This window comes from Anser cygnoides, chromosome 2 (genome assembly GCF_040182565.1).
Source record: "Anser cygnoides isolate HZ-2024a breed goose chromosome 2, Taihu_goose_T2T_genome, whole genome shotgun sequence".
In the NCBI taxonomy this organism is placed as follows: domain Eukaryota; kingdom Metazoa; phylum Chordata; class Aves; order Anseriformes; family Anatidae; genus Anser; species Anser cygnoides.
This window is the reverse complement of record NC_089874.1, coordinates 36,870,435-36,890,565: the sequence shown is the minus strand read 5'-3', so window position 1 is coordinate 36,890,565 and position 20,131 is coordinate 36,870,435. Positions and strand designations below refer to the sequence as shown.

General features: G+C 40.6%; 1 protein-coding gene across 8 annotated transcripts in view; it reads right to left on the bottom strand.

Moving 5' to 3' along the window:
- Window positions 1–20,131, bottom strand: part of CREB5 (cAMP responsive element binding protein 5) — a 259,814-nt gene that overhangs the window by 72,792 nt on the left and 166,891 nt on the right. For all 8 annotated transcript variants that reach the window (XR_007165645.2, XM_066991860.1, XM_013171914.3 and 5 more), the window contains one exon: window positions 1,303–1,429. Coding sequence is in view for 7 of the 8 variants with exons in the window: in XM_066991860.1 (XP_066847961.1) it covers window positions 1,303–1,429 (127 nt within the window). In the remaining variant the exon portion in view is untranslated. The remainder of the gene's footprint in view (window positions 1–1,302; window positions 1,430–20,131) is intronic.

The following is a 20,131-nucleotide window of genomic DNA, read 5'->3' as shown; positions in this document are numbered from 1 at the left end:
CCTGCCTCAGCTTGGGTTGCTCCCTGAATCTTTGGCTCATACAAGAAAGCAGCAGCTCTGCTGCAGGATAGGAACAGCTCTATCTGCAAGATAGGAGTGGCTCCCACAGTGATCTTCTCCACAGTCCATTCATGAAGGCTGTGGGGCAGGAAGACTCACATCTGTGGGGCTCTAAGCCAGAGCACGCCTGCTTCGCTGCAAGCAGAGCTGCCCAAAGAGCTCCCCAGCAGCAATCTGAAGCCCCTGAGCTTACGCTGAAGCAGGATGTTTGCTCCATTTTAGGTTCATTAGTAATCATGCCAGAAAAAAAAAAAAAAAAAAAAGAAAGAAAGAAATTAAAAAACAGAACTGTCCACAGTGGCATTTCTTACATTTTTTTGTTGACCTTCCTGGTCGATACTCGAGGAGAACCTTATTGGTAAGTTACTAATTAACAACTTATTAATGACTGCTCAGATAGCAGCCAACCTGAATCTTCTTAGCCCCAGACTGTCCCCCTTGCCCCAGCAGTGCCAGAACAAAAAGTACTTTCCTCTCATCCATATCTGATCGCCCTCAGGTTGCCTTCCCAACTGAACACCATGTGATGAAACAGAAACTTCTCCCTTCACACTCCCCTCTTCCCCATGCTATCCAGACTCCTTTCTACTCCTTAACTGCCCAGCTGTCTTAAACTGAGAGTTGTTAAAATCATTTAATAATTTGAAGCTACAATGACAAAGCACCCTTAATCTCCCAGAAGATGAAGAGTATTCCCAACACTGCAGAAATTAGTGGCAGTTGAAGATGAGCAGTGATCATGACCAAATTTTAATGAAGTGCAAGTTACTAGGCCTGGAAAGTAAGCTATATTTCCTTCTTGTTAGCTGGTTATCTCACAGAAGCAAGATTACTTCCGAGTTCACCACCATAACATATGTACATAACTTTTCCAGTTTTATCTGACTTCAGAAATTTCTTTTTGTTCCAGCGCAGACATACTGATTTCACTAACATGACCAAGTGTGAGAACCAGAAACTGTAGTCTCATGTAAACTGTTTCTAATCACTCTCACACTAATTAACATTCCATTAACCGCACCAGAAATACTCTTGTGCAAGACAAAGCAGAGAAAAATGTCCAGCTTCCCTAACTCATTACACCTTGATCTTTTTTTGAACAATCCATCAGACTTTCACCTCTGCATAGGCTGAATCCAGAGACAAAAATAAATAAATAAATAATGCCACCCCTTCCCCCCCCCCCCCCCCCCCCCCCCAAAAAAAAAAAGCAACAACAACAGCAAACTACAAAAAACTTACAGGCATGAGTACAGCAGAAGATCCAGGCATGGTAGGGTTGGGCAGGGTGCCAGGCATAGAGGCAGGCATAGGCTGTCTTTGTCGGTTGTGTAGGTGCAGTAGTGAAGACAGAGAACCTGGAACAGGCCTAGGAGAAAAGGAAAGCGAGTTGTCATGGGCTTCGGAGACCAAACCAAGCCTTACAGTGCCAGCCATTGCTAGGCACTGACAATTCTAGGCAAGCAGGCACAGAAAAGCCAATCCAGCATTTGTCATCTCCTGCACAAATCCATAGGACAGAAGGTTTTCAAGAAAGAGATGACTCATATTCCCCCTACTAGTTACTGGTTAAAGCACCAATAGAGTTCATCTGAGAGAACATGAAAGTAAACCCAACAGCAGGTCTAAGTCTATGCACCTCTGCATCTTACAACGGCCAGCAAAAGATTCCTACCGACAAAGCAGGAAAATTTCCTGGCATGCTACATCAGTGAGTTGCTGTAAATTCTGCCTTCAGGAACAAAAATATTTGGATAATAGTTTTGCAGACTATGACAGAAAATTAAACACATTTATATTAATTCAGAAGTTTTACCACCTGTAAATAAACTACTCTCAAATGAAGATTTCAGCTCCACTCTTGACATTTTGTCCTGAAATTCTACCAAGCCTTTGTTACAAAGTGAGGTTTCTAATACTGCCAATTTGAATGTAACCAGGACACCAAAAATGGAAAAAAATAGCAAAATTACATATATTACATTGAGATTAAGTAGCTTGTAAAGGTAAAAGGTAAGGAATATGAAGAAGCAGAGAGATATTTTGGCAAAAGGATTTTAATACATTTAGAAGGATTTTTCTAAGTAAACCAGAGGAAAAAGTAATGTTGAGGAAGTAGGCCCACTAACAAAGAAAAATCATCATAAAATTAATGGATTAAGTGAAGCTTGGACTACTCTTTGAAGCAATCTGACATGTTAACGTTTCATAGAGCAGGACACTCTTGAGAGCAGGACCTCCCAACTCCCACTTCTTCAAACCTCCCCATTATTTCCCATCCCTGTACCTTCAGTCCTTCAATCCTCCTCTCTAAAAGCCCACTACCCTCCAGAAACATTTTACGCCAACAAAGTCACCTCGAAGTCTTGCCCAACCCTCGCGCCAGACACTCCTGCTGCTCCCACCCCCTGCCCTCAGCTGCCCTCTCCTTGGCAGCTGCAGATTACTGAACCCATCCTTTTGTCTTGGTTCTCCATGAAGAGAAAAAGCCTGTGTTTTCAAGGATGTTTAAAAAATCCTCCCAGACACATATAGTACTTGTTCAGAAGAAGAAAAAAAAAATCCAACAACAACAAATGTAGCTTACATATAGACGAAAGCTCTTCCTATGCCTCCCTGGTTATCTGCTGATGGAGGAACATGATGTACTTTACATCTTCACTCCCCCCAACGAAACTCAAGGTAATGTCTCCCAAATACACGATAGAACCTCGTGAGAGGGTGCAAAAAGCAATGTGATTAATCAAACATGAATCAATTTCTGGGAGAGGGGACACAATGGTCTACTCAGCACTATGGTGAGCCTGGGAAGTTGTGGAGATGGCATAAGTGGCATGGAAGTTCTGCAGAAAAAAAGATCTCAGAAAATAAAGTACACAGCCCTGACCATCCTATTTCCAACTAAAATGCAGCTGCTCCTTGTACCAGTACTTACTCAAGCAAAAGGGCTGAGAAGTCATTAGGACAGGGCCAAAAAAAAACAAGAAATGTAGATTCTGGGGAAGGGAAGGGAAGGGAAGGGAAGGGAAGGGAAGGGAAGGGAAGGGAAGGGAAGGGAAGGGAAGGGAAGGGAAGGGAAGGGAAGGGAAGGGAAGGGAAGGGAAGGGAAGGGAAGGGAAGGGAAGGGAAGGGAAGGGAAGGGAAGGGAAGGGAAGGGAAGGGAAGGGAAGGGAAGGGAAGGGAAGGGAAGGGAAGGGAAGGGAAGGGAAGGGAAGGGAAGGGAAGGGAAGGGAAGGGAAGGGAAGGGAAGGGAAGGGAAGGGAAGGGAAGGGAAGGGAAGGGAAGGGAAGGGAAGGGAAGGGAAGGGAAGGGAAGGGAAGGGAAGGGAAGGGACAGCAGGCAGGGAGAGGGGAAAGCGTTGGTGCACTCTCATGGGGGTCCACCAGCTGAGACACAGCCTACAGGAACTGTTCTTGCTAACAGGAGGAATGTGTTCAATAAAAATATCACTTGAGTTTTTCAGTGTGACCAAAGTAAAACAAATGCCATGACAACAGCCCCCTCCCCATTTAGTTATATGGAGACTGTCCCATATATAGACCCTTTGTACAATTCACCGGTTTCATAATAACCTTAGGTGTTAGGCTGTTTGACAGAAACTTATTTTGGCCTGACCTAGGCAATTTGTGCACGTGATTCTCAAGGGACTGCAAGGTTTGAGTTTTGCTTATATGTTCCAGAGCCAAAAACATTTCCAAAATTGCTTTAATGAGTTTGGGAATATGGGACTTGGGCAAAAGGGAATTATTGGTATTTATTAAAATGGCAAAGAAGCTTCCTTGCTGTCCCCAGTTTCACCTTTAAAGCTGCTTCACTTTGGAGATCTGCATATGCTTTACACTTAACTAGAGAAAAAAAAATCCTGAGTACTTCAGGTATTTCTTCTTGCTAAACTCCTGCAAGTCTACTCCCAAGTGCGTTTCTGCAAAGAGCTGCAGAACAGGCAGAGAAACTTTGTGCTTCCAGGTTGACCCTCTTTGTTGAAAAGTCTGCACTGCTCCTGCCACCAATAAAAGTGCTACATAACGCACACCAGACTCAGCTCACCACTGGGACAGCCTGACATTGGCCAGTATTCATGGATACTTCTATTGCTTCCACATTGAAGGCAGGTCATTGATTAACATGCACTCACGTGCATGTGCACAGCCAGCTCAGGGGATGTTTATGGCAGAGAACCTACGTATACACAGGCTGAGATGCTCAGCTTGTCTACTTCTAAGGCATTTCTTCTTCCAAGGACAACATAAGCTCTTTTGTTGTTGCTTTTTAACCTGCAGCAAAAAAGCCAGTAAGAGTTTATAATTGTTATTTTTGATGTTGGACACGTTGACTCTGCTCCTCGCTTTACAAGTGCTGAGGAGGTACAGCCTGTAGCCAGTCAGTCAATATTGCTGACCGAAGGATTTTAATTCCTTGGCACCTGTGCTGCTAAATAAACAGGGTTGTTGGGCAAACAGCCCACAAATAAAGGACGGATAAGATAGAGAACTGGCAAGTGCTCAACCTCACTGAAAATCTGTCTATCTGTAGGGTTTTTCCCAACTTTAAGAATTTTCCTCTTGTCCCCACAGAAGAATGCTGTTGGACACTATGGGATCTCAGTCAGGATTTGCACACCACCTCGTTGGGCGTATGGAGCCTGGATGGATAGCCTTTACGGTGGCTTAGTAAAATACCACGTGTTAGCTGGGCTGCTCCAACTGACAGCGTTGGCTCTCCTCCCTCTGTAGGGTTGTGCTAACACTGTGAGTCATCATTACTAACATTTAAGCAGATGGGCGGTACCCTGCTAAGCCATGGTGACTCGATCATTTTCCATCATATGACTCTACCCAACGATTAAAGATAAATCCACTAATGTAATCAAATATCTATGATATATACTTTGCTATGTGCCTTCTTGATTAATACCAAATATTCTGTCTGCTATGATGCAACTCCGATCTGACCCAGTTTTCTAGACTGTCTGATGACTAAATGCTACATTTGTCTATTAAAAGACCAGGCTTCCCTTAACTTGTACTCTTCAAGAATAGTTTCTGCAGATGACAATTTCGTGCTGAGGTCTCATGAGATTAGGTCAATATTAACCCAGATCATTCAGGCTTGTGTGCAGAAGGCCAAATGCTGTTTAAAGCATTACTGCAGCATGTTTCTAATGGCAAAGCACTCCAGGTCAGTGGGTCCTACCACAACCCCTGTCATGATCCTTACTCTCCTGCACGTAGGATTCATGAAAAGTCAGCAGGAATAGCTACACCACAACCCAGTTTGTTCTACCTTAGCTAGCTTTGTTCTGGAAAACATAAAGCCACATGTCTATGGAGTTGCATTTGAGCAAAGGATCTCATTCATCTCATGATTTTCTATGGCCTCCAGACCCAGCCAGCTCACACAGAAGAGCCCACAGGTGGCTGGCTGTGCTGTGGCAATTCGCCATGTTGGGTCAGCACTGGCTCAGGGATTTCTGCACCACACTCCAGTTATGCAACATAGACTTGCCCAGACTTTCATGTCTTTATATATATACATATGTATATTTATATATGTATATATATACATGTATACTTATTACCTCAGCACCTACAAGCCTTGGTTTAAAAACTGTGGGTGAGGTCCTGCCCCAGAAAGTTTATAGACCAAAGATAAAATGAGGGAGAGAAAATAGAAGCAACAGGGAAACACAGGTGATTAAGGCAGCGATGGCACCCCTACGGTCAATGCAATGGTGAACAATCACTACATATCAACATCCTAGACCCTTTCAAGGTATGTCAGTACGTGATGTGGTTTGGGCTGCTTTCAGGCTGAAGCACCCAGGTGGGCTATCATGCTAATGAGGAGAACAGCTGGCAACTGTCAAGCCTCTGAATGTCTCATGGGCCACTAAGTACCATCATAATAAAACTTTTCATTGATAAATGGTTTTGATATAGTTCACTGGAGCATGTGGTTCTACAGATCAGCTACAAAGCACTTGCACAGCAGCTACTGAGGCCAGAGTACCTGAGCTGAGTGATGTCCTTGGCCTTCCATATTTGAAATATTCAGTCAGAGGGCTAAGAATTGGAGAGGATGTTTTAACCTGAGAAAAGTGTACTGACTGGAGGAGTTGTCTCACTTGCAGGGCCTGCTGTTGCTTGATCCACAGTGCCATTACTTTAGCCTAATAAGCTAGCTATGGCTTTCCTCCTTTGTGGACCATGACTTGAGATGCACCCTCCACCAGAAAAATAGGACGGTTCTGCCTAGTCTCAATTTATTCATTTGTCATTCAGAGGAGGAAAGCAAAACCAAACACAACAGAAAGCAACAAGGCATCAGACAAGTACTTGGAATACCTCACATAATTCCTGGGACCTCACCTGGCCTGCCATACTCCACATGTAACAACTTTTTAATCACAGCATCATCAGAGAGCCAAGCTTTCCAAGAAATGGGAGCATTATGTCGCCAGTTTTTTTCAGAGAGCCAAACCATATTCAGAGAAAAAGAAAACTGGCACCTAAAATTAATGGATCTTTGCCAACCTAGTAAAGATCCTTGTTTGTATTTCTCAGACAATTCAGACATCTGCATGATGTGGGTAGATTGTTATTATCAGTAGCAGACATTTGTACTGTAGTGGTGCCCAAAGGTCCCAGTCTGGACCGGGACCCCATTGAGCCTGGCACTGTACAAACACAGATAAGAGACAATTCTTACACAGTGTGTTTACAATGTAGAGACACGAAACAGATGAAAAGTAGAAGATGGAGACAGAACATACAAGCAAATAAATATGCTAGAGAGTTGGAGGCAGTTTAGTGGCACTCCTCTGGTTGCTTTTTTGTTTCTTTGTATATTTTTATTGAACTCATACTAGCTCAGAAATGACAGGGCTGAGGAAGTTTGCAAGAGGAAGGGAGTAACTAAGATTGAGACACAGGAAGGGCAATACTTTAGAGAGGAAAAATTGTGGCTCATAATTTAGATGACTTTGCTATGCTTTCTGCAGAGATTTTTAAACAGAGTGTGCATATGTTTTATACATGTGTTAACTTAAGGATTTTTGTTGTATAAGAGGAGACTTTCGCCTGGGAAAGAGAAACTAGCTGATGGTACAGACACTGGCAAAGGAAAAGTGATGCTTGACACTGTAATGAGAAACTGGAGGAGTGAGATAAGATAAGACTAAGCTGCGAAAATTCTTAAAGACAAGAAGCTTGATTCAGAAGTGAAGAGAAAGCCAGTTTAAGTGAGGAGAGCTGGCACAATTAAGATAACAAGCTATACATTGGCACAGAGGTAGAAGGAATTCAGTAACGGGCATCACATAAGGAGCAAGACAGAGCAGACACGAAATGATATGGACATAGTCAAAAGCAAGCAACAAGATGTTACTTCTCAATTCATGTATCCTTTGATGTCATGTGAGAAGGTGTTCAGTGGGAACAAAGCATCTCCACCAGAAATGCATTCTTGCTCACTTGTTTCAATTCACAGGGACAGAACACCTCACTGAAGGGACAGAGTAAGGAAAACAGAAGATGGACAGGGAATGGGTGCACATGCAGGAAAATACTAGGAATGCATATAAAAATTACTCTAAAATATGTTAAGAATGCTGAGCTTGTAGGAGAAAAGCCCCACAAGTCAGCAGCCCCACTGCTGTAATGTATTCAGTGGGCCAAATTCTATTTAAAGATTTAGTCAATGATAAATTTTGCCTTTAGAAATTCCAATTGTGTTAATGCCACCTATATTTCCTGAACACATGTTCAAGGAACCTCTGCAAATTAAGCATAAGTGCAAGGACCAGCAGGTCCTTGGAAGCCTCAGAGAACCCATTAACATTTGCCTTTTGGCTCTCACAGGTCTTAGAAACTGCTGGTTTCAATCTTCCCTTCCCTCTAAATATTTCACTGGGTCTTATTGCCTGACCCATTACAAGAAAAATAAGAAAAGCTAGAATGGTTTCTCAGACTACAGCCTCCTCAGAGAAGTTTATGTTCTGCACAGTGTTATGCACACAGCTGGAACTCACAAATGATACGTGGAGGATAATGGCATAGTTAAAGCAAAACAAGGAAACACAGCGAAAGGCAGGTTCAAGGGATTATAAAGAACTAGCTCATATAAAAACACATTCTTGTAATAAAAATAAAAAAAAAGTGGGTTAAAAACAAAAAATCTGCAGCATAAACATGACAGAACACTTAATCATGAAAGCAAGCAACAATGTCAAACTGATCCCATTGTCACGTTCTCCCAGCTCAGACAGGACCAAAAGCCTAGTTCTGCAGGAAAACACATGACCTGGCATCACTGCAAATAAAAGCAAACCAGTTTCCACCGAAGAAAAAAGGTGACAACAATAATCAAGCGCACCTAACGGCAGCTGACTCAAAACCAGGAATCATAACAGCAATAAAACTTACACAGACACTTTCTAAAATGCCCATTCTTTTTAAAGGTCAGGCTTAAGGCTCCAGCCTGGCAGATTCATGAAAACTTGAGAATTTAAGGCTCATTGAGGAAAAATATCAACAGGTTAAACAACTGGAAATAATCCTAACCCCAGCATCCAGACAAAAGTGACAACTGAACACCAAGCAACTGTTCTGCCAGCTTTGTACTACGTAAAGGTGTTGGAGCCTTCATTTGCTCAAAGTGACTCCAGCAGCCGGACATTTGCAAACGCTTTGCAGCAGGGCAAATGGCATTTATTTGACTTTCATAAATCTGTGTATGAAAAGAATAATAGGTCACAAAAAGACGGAGAAAAAGTCCTCTTTACTCCTAAAGGGCTGAGAGAGTATTTGGAGAGCTCTCAGTGAGTACCCAGTACCAACAATTCCGTGTAGTGGAAATACGGCAAAACAAATTTCTCAGTTAAAATTCTGTTTCTATTCACCCTTATTATTTGGACTAGTGAAATTTAATAGAAATGCTGAGATAAAAGAGCTTTGTAAACCCTGCTTTATAATAAAAATGAAATAAAAAGAATGTTTTTGAAGTGATTTATTTTTCCCTTTTTTTTGTTCAATTTTTTTTTTAACTTCCCAAACAAAGCAGAAGTTTGTCTCTGAAAATAAGATGGTGAATTACAGCAAAGTCATGAAAACAAAGAACCAACAGTTTCTCCAGTGCAGGCTTGTTACCATGAGCTAATAATTCCAGACTTTAAGCAAGCTGAGCCTCTTTTTTTAATAACTGCATGCCTCAAGGCAAAGTATTTCTACTAAAAATTATTGAGGCATAGAACAAGGCAAGGTGTGTGAGCTAATGTTGGATTGTTCGGTTACTAAACCAACTCCTATAGCAATGAGCCTGCTCTGAACTGACAGATTATTTCTCTGTATACACTTGTATAAACACACTGCTTAAGATCGAAATCTGTGTAAGCTTTCTTTTCAATTAAAATGTCAAAGATGACAGCACATGTTTTCACTGTCCTCAACAGAATGATGGATGCCGCAGCAGCAGTTTCATGCCCCTGTGTTTCAGAGATGTTTGCCTGCCTGGGTGTCTAAGAAAGATGTACTTGCTGATCTTCTGATATGCCTGCAGGCAGAAAGGACTACTATAAAAACTTTATGCTTCGGATGGCTTAATATCTCATGGCTTTCTCTTCCTCAAAGTCCCCTCATGTGCCCCCACATCCAGTGTTGTAAAAGTTAGAGCAGAAAGTTCATTGTGCCCAAGGAGGCTGGAGAAAGTCCTGAATTAAAACACCGGATTGTTGCTCAAGTGATAAGCCTGAAATCTCAGGCTGGTTTCTGATCCTGGGCAATTCAGGCACCTAAATGAGGTCCCCACAGAAACGGAGTTGCCCTGGTAATAGTGAACAGAAAAGACATACTGCATGCCAAAAGGAGCATCCAGTATTTTATTTATTTATTTTTAAATAGGACAAATCTTGAAGGTAATCAAAAGTTGCCTGGACATAGTCCTAGGCAAGCTGCTCTAGGTGACCCTGCTTGAGCAGAGAGGTTGGGCCAGAGGACCTCCAGAAGTCCCTTCCAACCTCAAACATTCTGCGATTCTGTGAATCTTTACTTTTTTAGCTACATATCCATGAAACTGAATAAAACTTTGTCCATCAGATTCTCATTCATATTTATCAGTCTAGAACTTGTAGAAGGCCAAAGGTAGCAGCTCCAAACTTTGCTAGGTCTGAAGACCATGTGGCAAATAGAACTGGTAGCACACATAGTCATAATGCTATTGAAGGAGCTGTAGCATCTTTTTGGCCACAATGTTGCCAGAAAAAGCCTAACTAATGAAAACAGTGTCTGTGAGAGGAAAATGTGCCAGCAATCTGCCACCGGCAGATTCGGTCTGTTTTTAAGCTGACAAGACACAACTGTGCTGTATGCAATATGGAACCATGGTTTGCCCACAGTAACTAGTGAGGAAAAACAAGAAGGTACATACACATGAAATGAGATTTAAATTCTACCCTTAGCGCTAAAAATACTACAAAATTAACATATCTGTTAGACATTTTTAAGAAGACATGATTTAAGAAAACACATTCTTGAGTTCTTAAACAAAATATCAAACAAGCAAAATAGAAAATGAGGAGCTTTGAAAAGCCGAAGATGAATGACCAAAATCCAGTCATTAACCCCACGCTTTAACAAGAATATCACAGAAATAGCTCACTCTGCCCTTTCTAACACTCATGGCTTCCCCAACACTTTGGCCACTAGCTCATGTTCCTGGATTGCCAAGATCTCTCTACAGCACAGAATTGTGGTGAAAGCACTTGTGAGTAGCCCACCGCAGTCACAGCCCCATACTCATTCAGAGTCTCAAACCTGTCAGTTGTTCAGGGAGTGGCAGCGAGAAGGGAGAGAAGTATGTACGTGAGGGGGGACTCTCAATTATCTGTTTAACAAGTCACTTCCAGGTGTAAAAAGATCATACCGCTGCTAAGTAGTTCTATATCTTCAGTGACCCTCTTCCCACCCCCAACCCACTCCACTGATTCCTTTCAAACTTTCATAAAAATCAAAATGAATATATGCCACGTCCCAGAAGGAACCTTTGCACAAGCTTCATCTATTAAACATGCTAAAATTCCCAACCTCCAGTTGTATTAGTACAAATGATGAGATGCACAGGAGAGAGGTGAACCTGAAGGCAGAAGGAACAAAGCTGTTGAGAGCTGCTTCAGCTGTACTTCAGTGGAGATCAGCTCCAAGCCAACGCTGATTGCTCTCATTATCCAAAGAGGACACATTGCCTTCTCAGCCTGCATGCCAATCAGTGTTGGCACAGACTGAGAGCATCATTCGAGCAAGCAGGAATCCAAAACTCATCTATTGCATTTTTTACATAGCTCAGGGAAACTTCACTAAAGGCTAGAAATCCCATTAGCTGCTGTGTGGTAATAGTCCCCCAGAACAGCATATATTACTGAACTGCGTGCTCCAGAAATGCCCGATGACAATGACAGAAGCTCTCCAGGTAGAGGCTGCTGTGGATTTCACCCACGCTCAGATGATGCCAGAGGCCAGCAAAGATGGGCCATGGTTTCCAGTGTGTGCAAGAGGGAGAAGTGCTAGCACGCTGAACCTGTTGTCCACACATGCAACCACAAATTCGTGGCGAAATTTCTCTCCTTCAGCATGTATGCACACTGAGACAGCAAAGCACAGAAGAAAGTTATTTTATTCTTATAACAAAATGTACATTGCCACTGTGATTTCCAGTCACTATCTGCGCCCTCTCTTTCCCTTTTAAGCACTGGTTTGAGCATGAACCTGCAGCTAATTTTGAGGTTGGAGTGCATTTGTTTTCACATCAATGCAATTAATTTCCACTGGAAACTGCATCTCAGGCATTCAATCAAAATAGGCCTAAAATAATTCTGAAAAGCTCATCTGTCTCCAATCTATATAATGTTTTAAAAATTGGATGCATGCCCTGCAATAACATTGCACTTCACAAAGCTTAAAGCTCCAAACTTGAGTGTATCAGTTACACTGAAACTGTAGTAAATTAAAACATCCAGTTTCTGGTTTGCATTGATTTATAAATATCGACAAAACTACTATTGCAGTCATTACTACTTTGGGTGCTCAGAGTTGAATTTTCAACAGTTCAGGGTTATTTTCATTCTTATTGTGGCTACAGTAGCCTTTCAAGCTATAGATCAAGTTCCAGATAACATGTAAATCTTAAATCTTAGTTTTAAAAATATGCGTACAAACCAGCCAATACTTGTAATAAAAAGCAGCAATTCTAAATGGTCCATAATGTCAGATAGCGAGCACATTTTTTTCTAATCTCCAGCTTAAAGCAGACAGGATAGTTTACTATTATGAATTGTTTTAAATAAAAGTGAGTGAAAATGGGATAAATAAGAAAAGACAAACATATAATGCCTCTTTTATATACTATATATGGAATTTACTGTTTCTCTTGAATAGTTTTTTAGAATGAAAATAAGAGAATCAGTATCATTTCAGCATTTTTTCTTTTCAGTTAGAATGTTCAAAATGTTTCTCCTAAAGAGCTTTGTGTTTTAGTCTACCTGTTGACCTTCAAAATATGCTTGTTTATGAGCAAAATATCACTGAGGAAATAAAAACCTGAAAATAAAGACAGCTCACAAGCTGTAACCCAGTTAACAAAATAATTTGACAAAACAATAGGAAAAGCATGAATCCATCAACAGCAATAGAGCCAATTCTCAATGGTGTAAAATGTAGCTTTGCCAAAGACAATGGATTTAAACCAACTGGGAATCTCACTCATATACACACATGCACGCACACTCCATAAACACACAGCATATAACATGCATTACATCTAGTTGTGAAACAAGCTTTGACAGTGATCAATGCTTTATGCTTCAGAAGAAAACAGAAATCCCCACCTTACACCTTGACTTACATCTGTGGACTACTACTGAGTAATTTCTCCTGACCTCTGGTGGCGATTAGTTTATGAAGTGAAGCAGGAGGATCACCACAATACACATGGTGTTTCTCCTGAATGCACTGGCCAAATTCTACCCTCTCTGCTCTTATTGGTACTGTCACTGAAGCAAACATGCTGGCCTGCAGTCCAGCTTTCCAGTATTCTTTGCTTTCTTCTTCTTTGGCTTGTACAGCCCATACAGTAGAAAAAGACAAGGAGAAGTTGACCCTATTGTGGCAGATATTCCTTCGGGCATGATGCTCTTGCTGTTAAAGTTCATTTGTTGAAGTGCTGCTGTTGCAGTCATTTAGAATAGTCAGAACCATAGAAATGTATAACACCTATGAAGATATCTTCCTAAATTATACCCTGAAGTGTTGACTTACACTTGTTAACCGCTACACTACATCGTATCGTACTAAGAAAAACAAATGAGTAAACGGAAGTTTATTTTATATCTTCACTTTCCAATTTGTATTGATGTTTCTGGTTGGGTGTTTTGCAGCTGTTTTGCTGTGTTTCTGTTTTTTTTTTTTTCCATTTTTTCCTTTTTTTTTTTTTTTTTGTCTTGAGGAAAACTTTATGCTAAAGAGGAAACATTCTCCCAAAAGAGAACATTGTGTGGAAGACTAAGATAACATATACTGCACCAGTTTAAAGTAAAGGGCTTAATGGTCAATAGTCAATCATGCAACAAGCTTAGGTCATCCTGTCAACCTCCAAGGGCCTGAAGTATGAACACACTGTTTTGCTGGGGAGAAGTGTCCTTCCTGATTTTTTATTTCATGTGTTTTTAACATGAAGAGTAAGTATTCACTAAGTCCATGAAGAGTTTGGGTTTACTCTGTTTCTTTTTTCCCTTGCTTTCCCTGTTGAGGACTACTGTTGAAACAGTGCTTTAGCTAAAACACTGCTATACCAGGGATGTAACTATATCAATGGTGTGAACAGCAAAGTCAAAAACTGAATTAGGTGAATGTGAAACTCTGAGTATACTGGATAACCTTAAGAGTTTGCACATTTCTCTAGTTCACCTCACAGTTTTCAGCATCATAATTCAGCATTGCAAGGCAAAGAGGAACTACCTTTGTACACAATGCTTTAAAAAGACCAAACCCTTCCAGGAACACAAGTGTAGTTGGCTGGCCGATGCCGTGAAACCCAACTCAAGTGCTGCTTTCCAGTGAAGTGCCACCATAATCACTGAGATCAACTGCAGCATTTGCATTAAGAGTTTCCAGAGTTAAACTGTGGGAACTGGCACCCTGGAGTTGTCAGTGGAAGTCTTCTGACAATGCAATTTGTTTCTCCTGATGGCCTGACAAAGTCAGAACATGTTGACATTCAAGAAACTTCAGTAGGTTAATTTTTTATTCTTTTTTTTAAAATAAAACAAAACAAAACAAAATGTTTGCTCGGAGCTGTTGGAAGGGCAGGGGAAAAGGATTATTCGTTAGCTTAGGAAGAGAAAGAACCAGCAGGGGTAGAACAGGAAGGAGAAGTCATGCCATTTTCTACAGGTCTCCTAAAAATAAGCAAAGTGTTGGTCACACACACAGCCCAAGACATGCTGATACAATGCAGGTAAATGTGTGAAAAATATCAACTTTACCTAAACAACAAAGTGGCAGCTCCAGTCGGTTTACAGTAACATCAAATCTATTTGGTTTGGCCCTCAGGGAGCCAGACTTTTGACTGATCTGGTTAAAATATCTCAGCAGTCACATAAATAGATCTGGTCAAAGCCTGTTGCATCACTTGCATTTATTTTTTACTGTTAATATTTAGCAATGGAAGAAAGATACAGATCTGTGCTCTATACACTTGCCATCTCCAACAATATGATCTCAGCTCAGAGAGCAGCAGGAATTTGCACAGCAGTGAGCATGGCTGACGTCCAGGTGTCGGAAGCCATGGCTTACTTGCTCCACTGTGCGTTTTTTGTTGTTGTTCTCTCTCTCTCTTTTTTTTTTTTTTTTAATAGGAAAGGCAAATATGATGAGTGCAAAGAATAGTGGCAAAGTCAGATTTCAAGTCTGCTTGTTTTGGTTTGGTTTGTATTTTTTTCCCCTGGTCTCTCCCTGTTTTGTGAACACCCGATTTAGCCCTGATATCAGCCTACCAGATAACAAGTCCTTAGAATGTCTCCCACATAAAATTTGATGAGAAATGTAGAGCTTAAGCATAATGATTCAGATGTGTATCTTTTAGACCAACATAGAAATCTGTCTTTATCTCTCTCTCTATAGCAACAAATCAACCGTCTGAATCAACAACATCACACATCGTATAAATCTGGCCCAGACTGTGTGGGATATGCAACAAAGGTAATCTATGGCTTAAGAGAAGAAAATGCAGCAGTATATATATGCAAGACACTTTGCATTTGGCAGACACATACAACCAGCTGTTTGTTCTTTAGCTTGTGGCTGTACATCTATCGGGACACCCCCCACCCCCCAACACCCCTGTAACTTTGCTTAGCTCCCGGTCTTATTTCCACTGTAAATTTAACCCTAAGCCATGGATAAGCATAGCGTTTGGGGTTTAGAGTTAAGTGTCATTTAGTATCATTTCTGACATCTCCATACATTATAATGAGCTTCTTTTTCACAGGGGACTCAAGATCTGATTTTAATTTGTGGTAGGGTTATGGTCACAATAAATGTCTATTTCAGATATTCATGAGAAGTCTCTAATGCAAATGGAAATAGAAAGTGGCTGTTTTCTTGTATTTTCAAAGCCATGTATGTAAAACATCCAGTACAGATCTGTTCCACATGGAAACCCGTTATCGATCCACCATTGCGCCCTGACTACTGCCCTGGCAGCAGGAACCACCATGCTGAACAGTCTCAGCAGGTTTTATAGCTTGCATAATAAAAGAGCAGGTTATGAAATCATTAGCACCTCAGCTGAGGCTGCCACAGGGATGCCCCTCTGTGTTCATTGTGAAACGCTTCTTTGGCAGCAGCACCCTAGAAGGATACTTGAATATTGTTGCTTCAGTAACACCTCACAGAGTGGGAAGTAAATCAGTTTTTTCATGTTCTCAACTTATGTGTGGGGGGTGGAAGTCCCTCTGGTCCACCTCTAGGCTAATTCTCTCCATTTACACATGCTTAATTCTAGGTTTGAAGACCTCTAGAAAGCCCAGACATCTATGATCACACTCCTAGCCCTATGCAGCCTGTGATGCCAAGGACCTGGGCCATGCCTTGGGAGGCTGGAAGAGACTTCAGCTTTGTCAGGCATCTTGTGTTCCAGCTCCCTTTGTCCCGTGGGCAGCCACTGCTAGCAGTGCTTCTCAGCAGCCCAGACATGGCCGAGGACTGCCCTCTCTGTGGCTGGTGTCCTGGCACAGGGTACAACCCACAGCCTGCTGGCACTTTCTCCTCCATAAATGCAAGCTCAGGTGAAACTACGTCAGTCTAAGCAGCTGAAGCTAAACTTGCCTGCCCCTCCACGGGAGAATTCAGATCCCCAACAGAAAGAAACAAAATCCACTGTTGGTCACTGAGCAAAAGATCTAGGGCCCTTTGGATGTTCGTTATTACAACCTCAAGACCCTTCCTGCAAAGTTCAGAAATATTTGTTAACCTTGCCCTTGCAAATGAGCAAGGTAGCGCAATCATGACCTGGGTCAAGGACAATCAGTGGCTCTAATTATCTAGCTGGAGTTACACTCAGTCAAGTCAGACAGGGCTGTCAAGTAAACGATAAGTATGTGCAACCAGGAAAAGGGAAAGTCATGCAACTTGTATGAAGGCACCAGCACCAGGTGAGGAGAGGGAACTTGTTGGAGGCAGTGGAATTGTACTGACTTGAGCAACCTGAGAACATGGTCCACTGCTATTTGCAAAATTAACTAAATCAGTTTTACCAACTGCATAAGCTAGAGCATCCAAAGAAAGGACAAGCGTCAATCAGATTCATGACCATTAAATAAAGCTAGCTTATATTGCCATCTTCCAAAATCAATGCACTGGGTCACGATTTAAGTAATTGAGATGATGGAGTTTTTTAAAGCAGCGTAAGTAAATAGCAAAGCTTGATGTGATATAAAAAGCACCACAACAGAAAGGAGAACTTGATGTAGTAATGAAAATCACTTACCCTTAATCATCCCTGAGACAGTGTTTTTACAACACTATTTGATTTATTCAACTAGCAAACATGCCTCCTTTGACTTTTCTAATAACAGGGCATCTTAGACATGCTTGTTGGGATTTGAGTTGTGTTTTATTTTTTTTAATCATCATCCCAAGTGCATTATTTAAAAGTCTTTGATGCCTTTTGTGTAAATGGATTCACTAAGCAATAAATCATATTTATTTGCAAAGGAGACAGAAAAAAAAAATCCCAAGCAACCCAAAACTTTACTAGAAAAGTTTACAGAAATTAGAGGTTTGGTCACAGGTGTGTAACCAATGTTGCACATTCCTAGAGTACACAATTGCTTAAAGACTCACTGAAGCCCACATTCATTGCTGCTGACAAGCAGGCTACTTAGTGCAAGAGAGTGTATGAAACGTTGTTCGCTGCATGATTTATGATTGTGCCCTTACATTAAATAGGAAGGACTGAAAACTACCTGTGCTCTGCTGAGCAGCTCCACGCTTCCTCTTGCATGGAAGGGCCTCAGCTTTTAGAAAAGCTGGACAATTTCTCAAGTGAGTACGCTCTTGTGACACTGAGGCTAGCCAGACCACAAACTATTTTATTATGTTGTGCAAAAACCTATGTGCAAAAAAAAAACCTCTTTAATTAAGATAGAGCAACCAGCACTGCAGTTGTAATTACCTTGGACTGCTTTACCCACGGGCATAATGAAATAAAATTGGACCCTCTATATTTTTGTTTTTAAACTAAGTAAACCCAAATTAATTTATTCAACTAAAACCAGACAGGTTTCTCTTTAAAAGGAAGGCATATATGGTTGGAGGGGCTGGTGCAGGAGGCAGTGACATGCAATGATGACTGTGAACTGCAAACTGCTGGCAAAACATTTGGCTTGCCGTTGGTCCGTGGCCAGTATTTTCCTTTGTTAATGAATCCCACATCTTTTCTAAGTTAAGCATTTTTTCTTCTCCCCCCTCATTTTATTTGAAACATATTTTAGATATTTTTGTTTTTATGACGTCGTGGAACATGATACAGCCCCCTCCTAACCCTGAATATGGGAAAATCAATTAAAATTTTGACATTAGGAGCTATGATATAAACATATGGTTCAACTACTCAGACTTCTTTTTTTTAAGCAACTTATCAAGGATCAGTGCAAGGAGAAATAACCACATGAGAACACCACATTACTGGAAAAAAATGATAGCAATTCAAAGTGTATCACAGCCAGAACCATGCTATTCATGAAACACGAAAACCACTACAAATTTGACAAGTTTTGACAGATTTCCTCTTAGACTTAGGGTTACATATTTTTCAGTTGTGTTCTTTTCCAAGGAAAATGTCCATTAAAAAAAAAATCCATCCTGAATGCTGTGTTTGATATTTAATACATTTCATCTCTCTCACCCATAAGGACCTTCATTTTATGACGTAAAGAATGCAACCTTAAAATTGGGTTTTATGGGCTTTTTCTTTAACTTCTGACTCTTCCCTGAAGAAAAACAGAAGAAAAAATAATTGAGAATTTTTCCACCAGAACAGAAACATGATTTTCAAATGTGATGAACATTCTGGGCATCCAGTCATACCTGCCCTACTGACCACCAGTCCTCCGGACTATGTGTCAATGAAACCGCTTCCAACTCCCTTTGGTATTTCAAATCATCAAAAACTCAGACAGACAAAATCATAAGTCACCAAAACTCCAGGGAATACTGGCACCAAACAGAAGATTTAACTCTTTAGGTCACTGCGCACAAGGTTTCTGCTGCGGCAAAAAGAAGTTCTTTCCCAGAGGTCCTGCATGATTACCGGCAGCTTAAAGCAGAGAGTTATTTTTAACCTGTCACTGGCAAGAAAACAAGATTTTTCAGTCATCTTCTGTGGACATCTAGTCTCCAATCCCGCAAGCAGTTAGCTACATGAATTTACATGCCCTCCTTTAATATTCTTGAATCTTACAAACCTTGCAACATTTTTTCAACCATCGTAGCTCAATTAGTCCTACTGACGGAAGAGATGACAAATTATAGCACAGCTTAGCATTGCTGGCTCTACAGCCCCACACTGGGTGAGGACAAAGATCCGATGGAAAAAATTAAGTTGCAAAGTCTTTTCTGCACCAACCTCCTTACTTTTGCTAGCATGAGTGGTGCTGTGCTTGTGTTAGAAATAACGAAAAGCTTTTCTACAGGCTGCTGGTGTCAGCTGAAAGTTATACTAGGACAGAAACATCAGTTATCTATACAGTATGTGCAAATCAAACATACTCTAGCATAGCGAATTCACTTGCATTGTAACAGATGTAATTTACAAAGCAAAGCTCAAAAGATACAGTAGGACTTTCTTTTTTCTCTGTCAAATACAAAATATGCCAAATACAGCACTTTCAGAATAACCAAAATTATTAAATTCACTACAAAAAAAACCTACTTAGTAAATCTTATATGTGGAGAGGAATTTATATTCGGAAAAGCAGGGGTTTAGAACATTTCTAAATGTTCCAGTTTGATGTGATGTATTAATCTGGAAATTCCTCTAAATCACTTCAAAAAATAATATTTTTGGTAAGCTGAATTATTTTTCCTCTATTTTAATTGAAAAAAAAAAGTAAATAAATACAAAATTAAGTCATTTTGACTTAGCCTAAATTATATTTTTTAATTTCAGTCACTAAGTTAACAACTTCATTAGTCACAGAGAGCTAGCTACTATAACATCTCACCTGCCACAAGCACACCCAAGACACAAAAGAAAATTTAAACCTGTCAATTCTCCTCCATTTCCTGTTCTACAAAAAACAAGCTAATATTCTTTTTTTTTGTCTTCTCCCCCAGATTTTTATAAATGATTTTAACAGCTAGTGAGAAACTTGAACATTGATACTTATGTATTAATCAAAACATATCTAATGTTGATATTTTCAAAACTATTTTACTTAGAGACTGACTAGGTTCCTTAATAAACTAACTGAGCAGGAATGCCATTTTCAGTGAAAAGGGAAAATAGTATATTCTACAGGAAA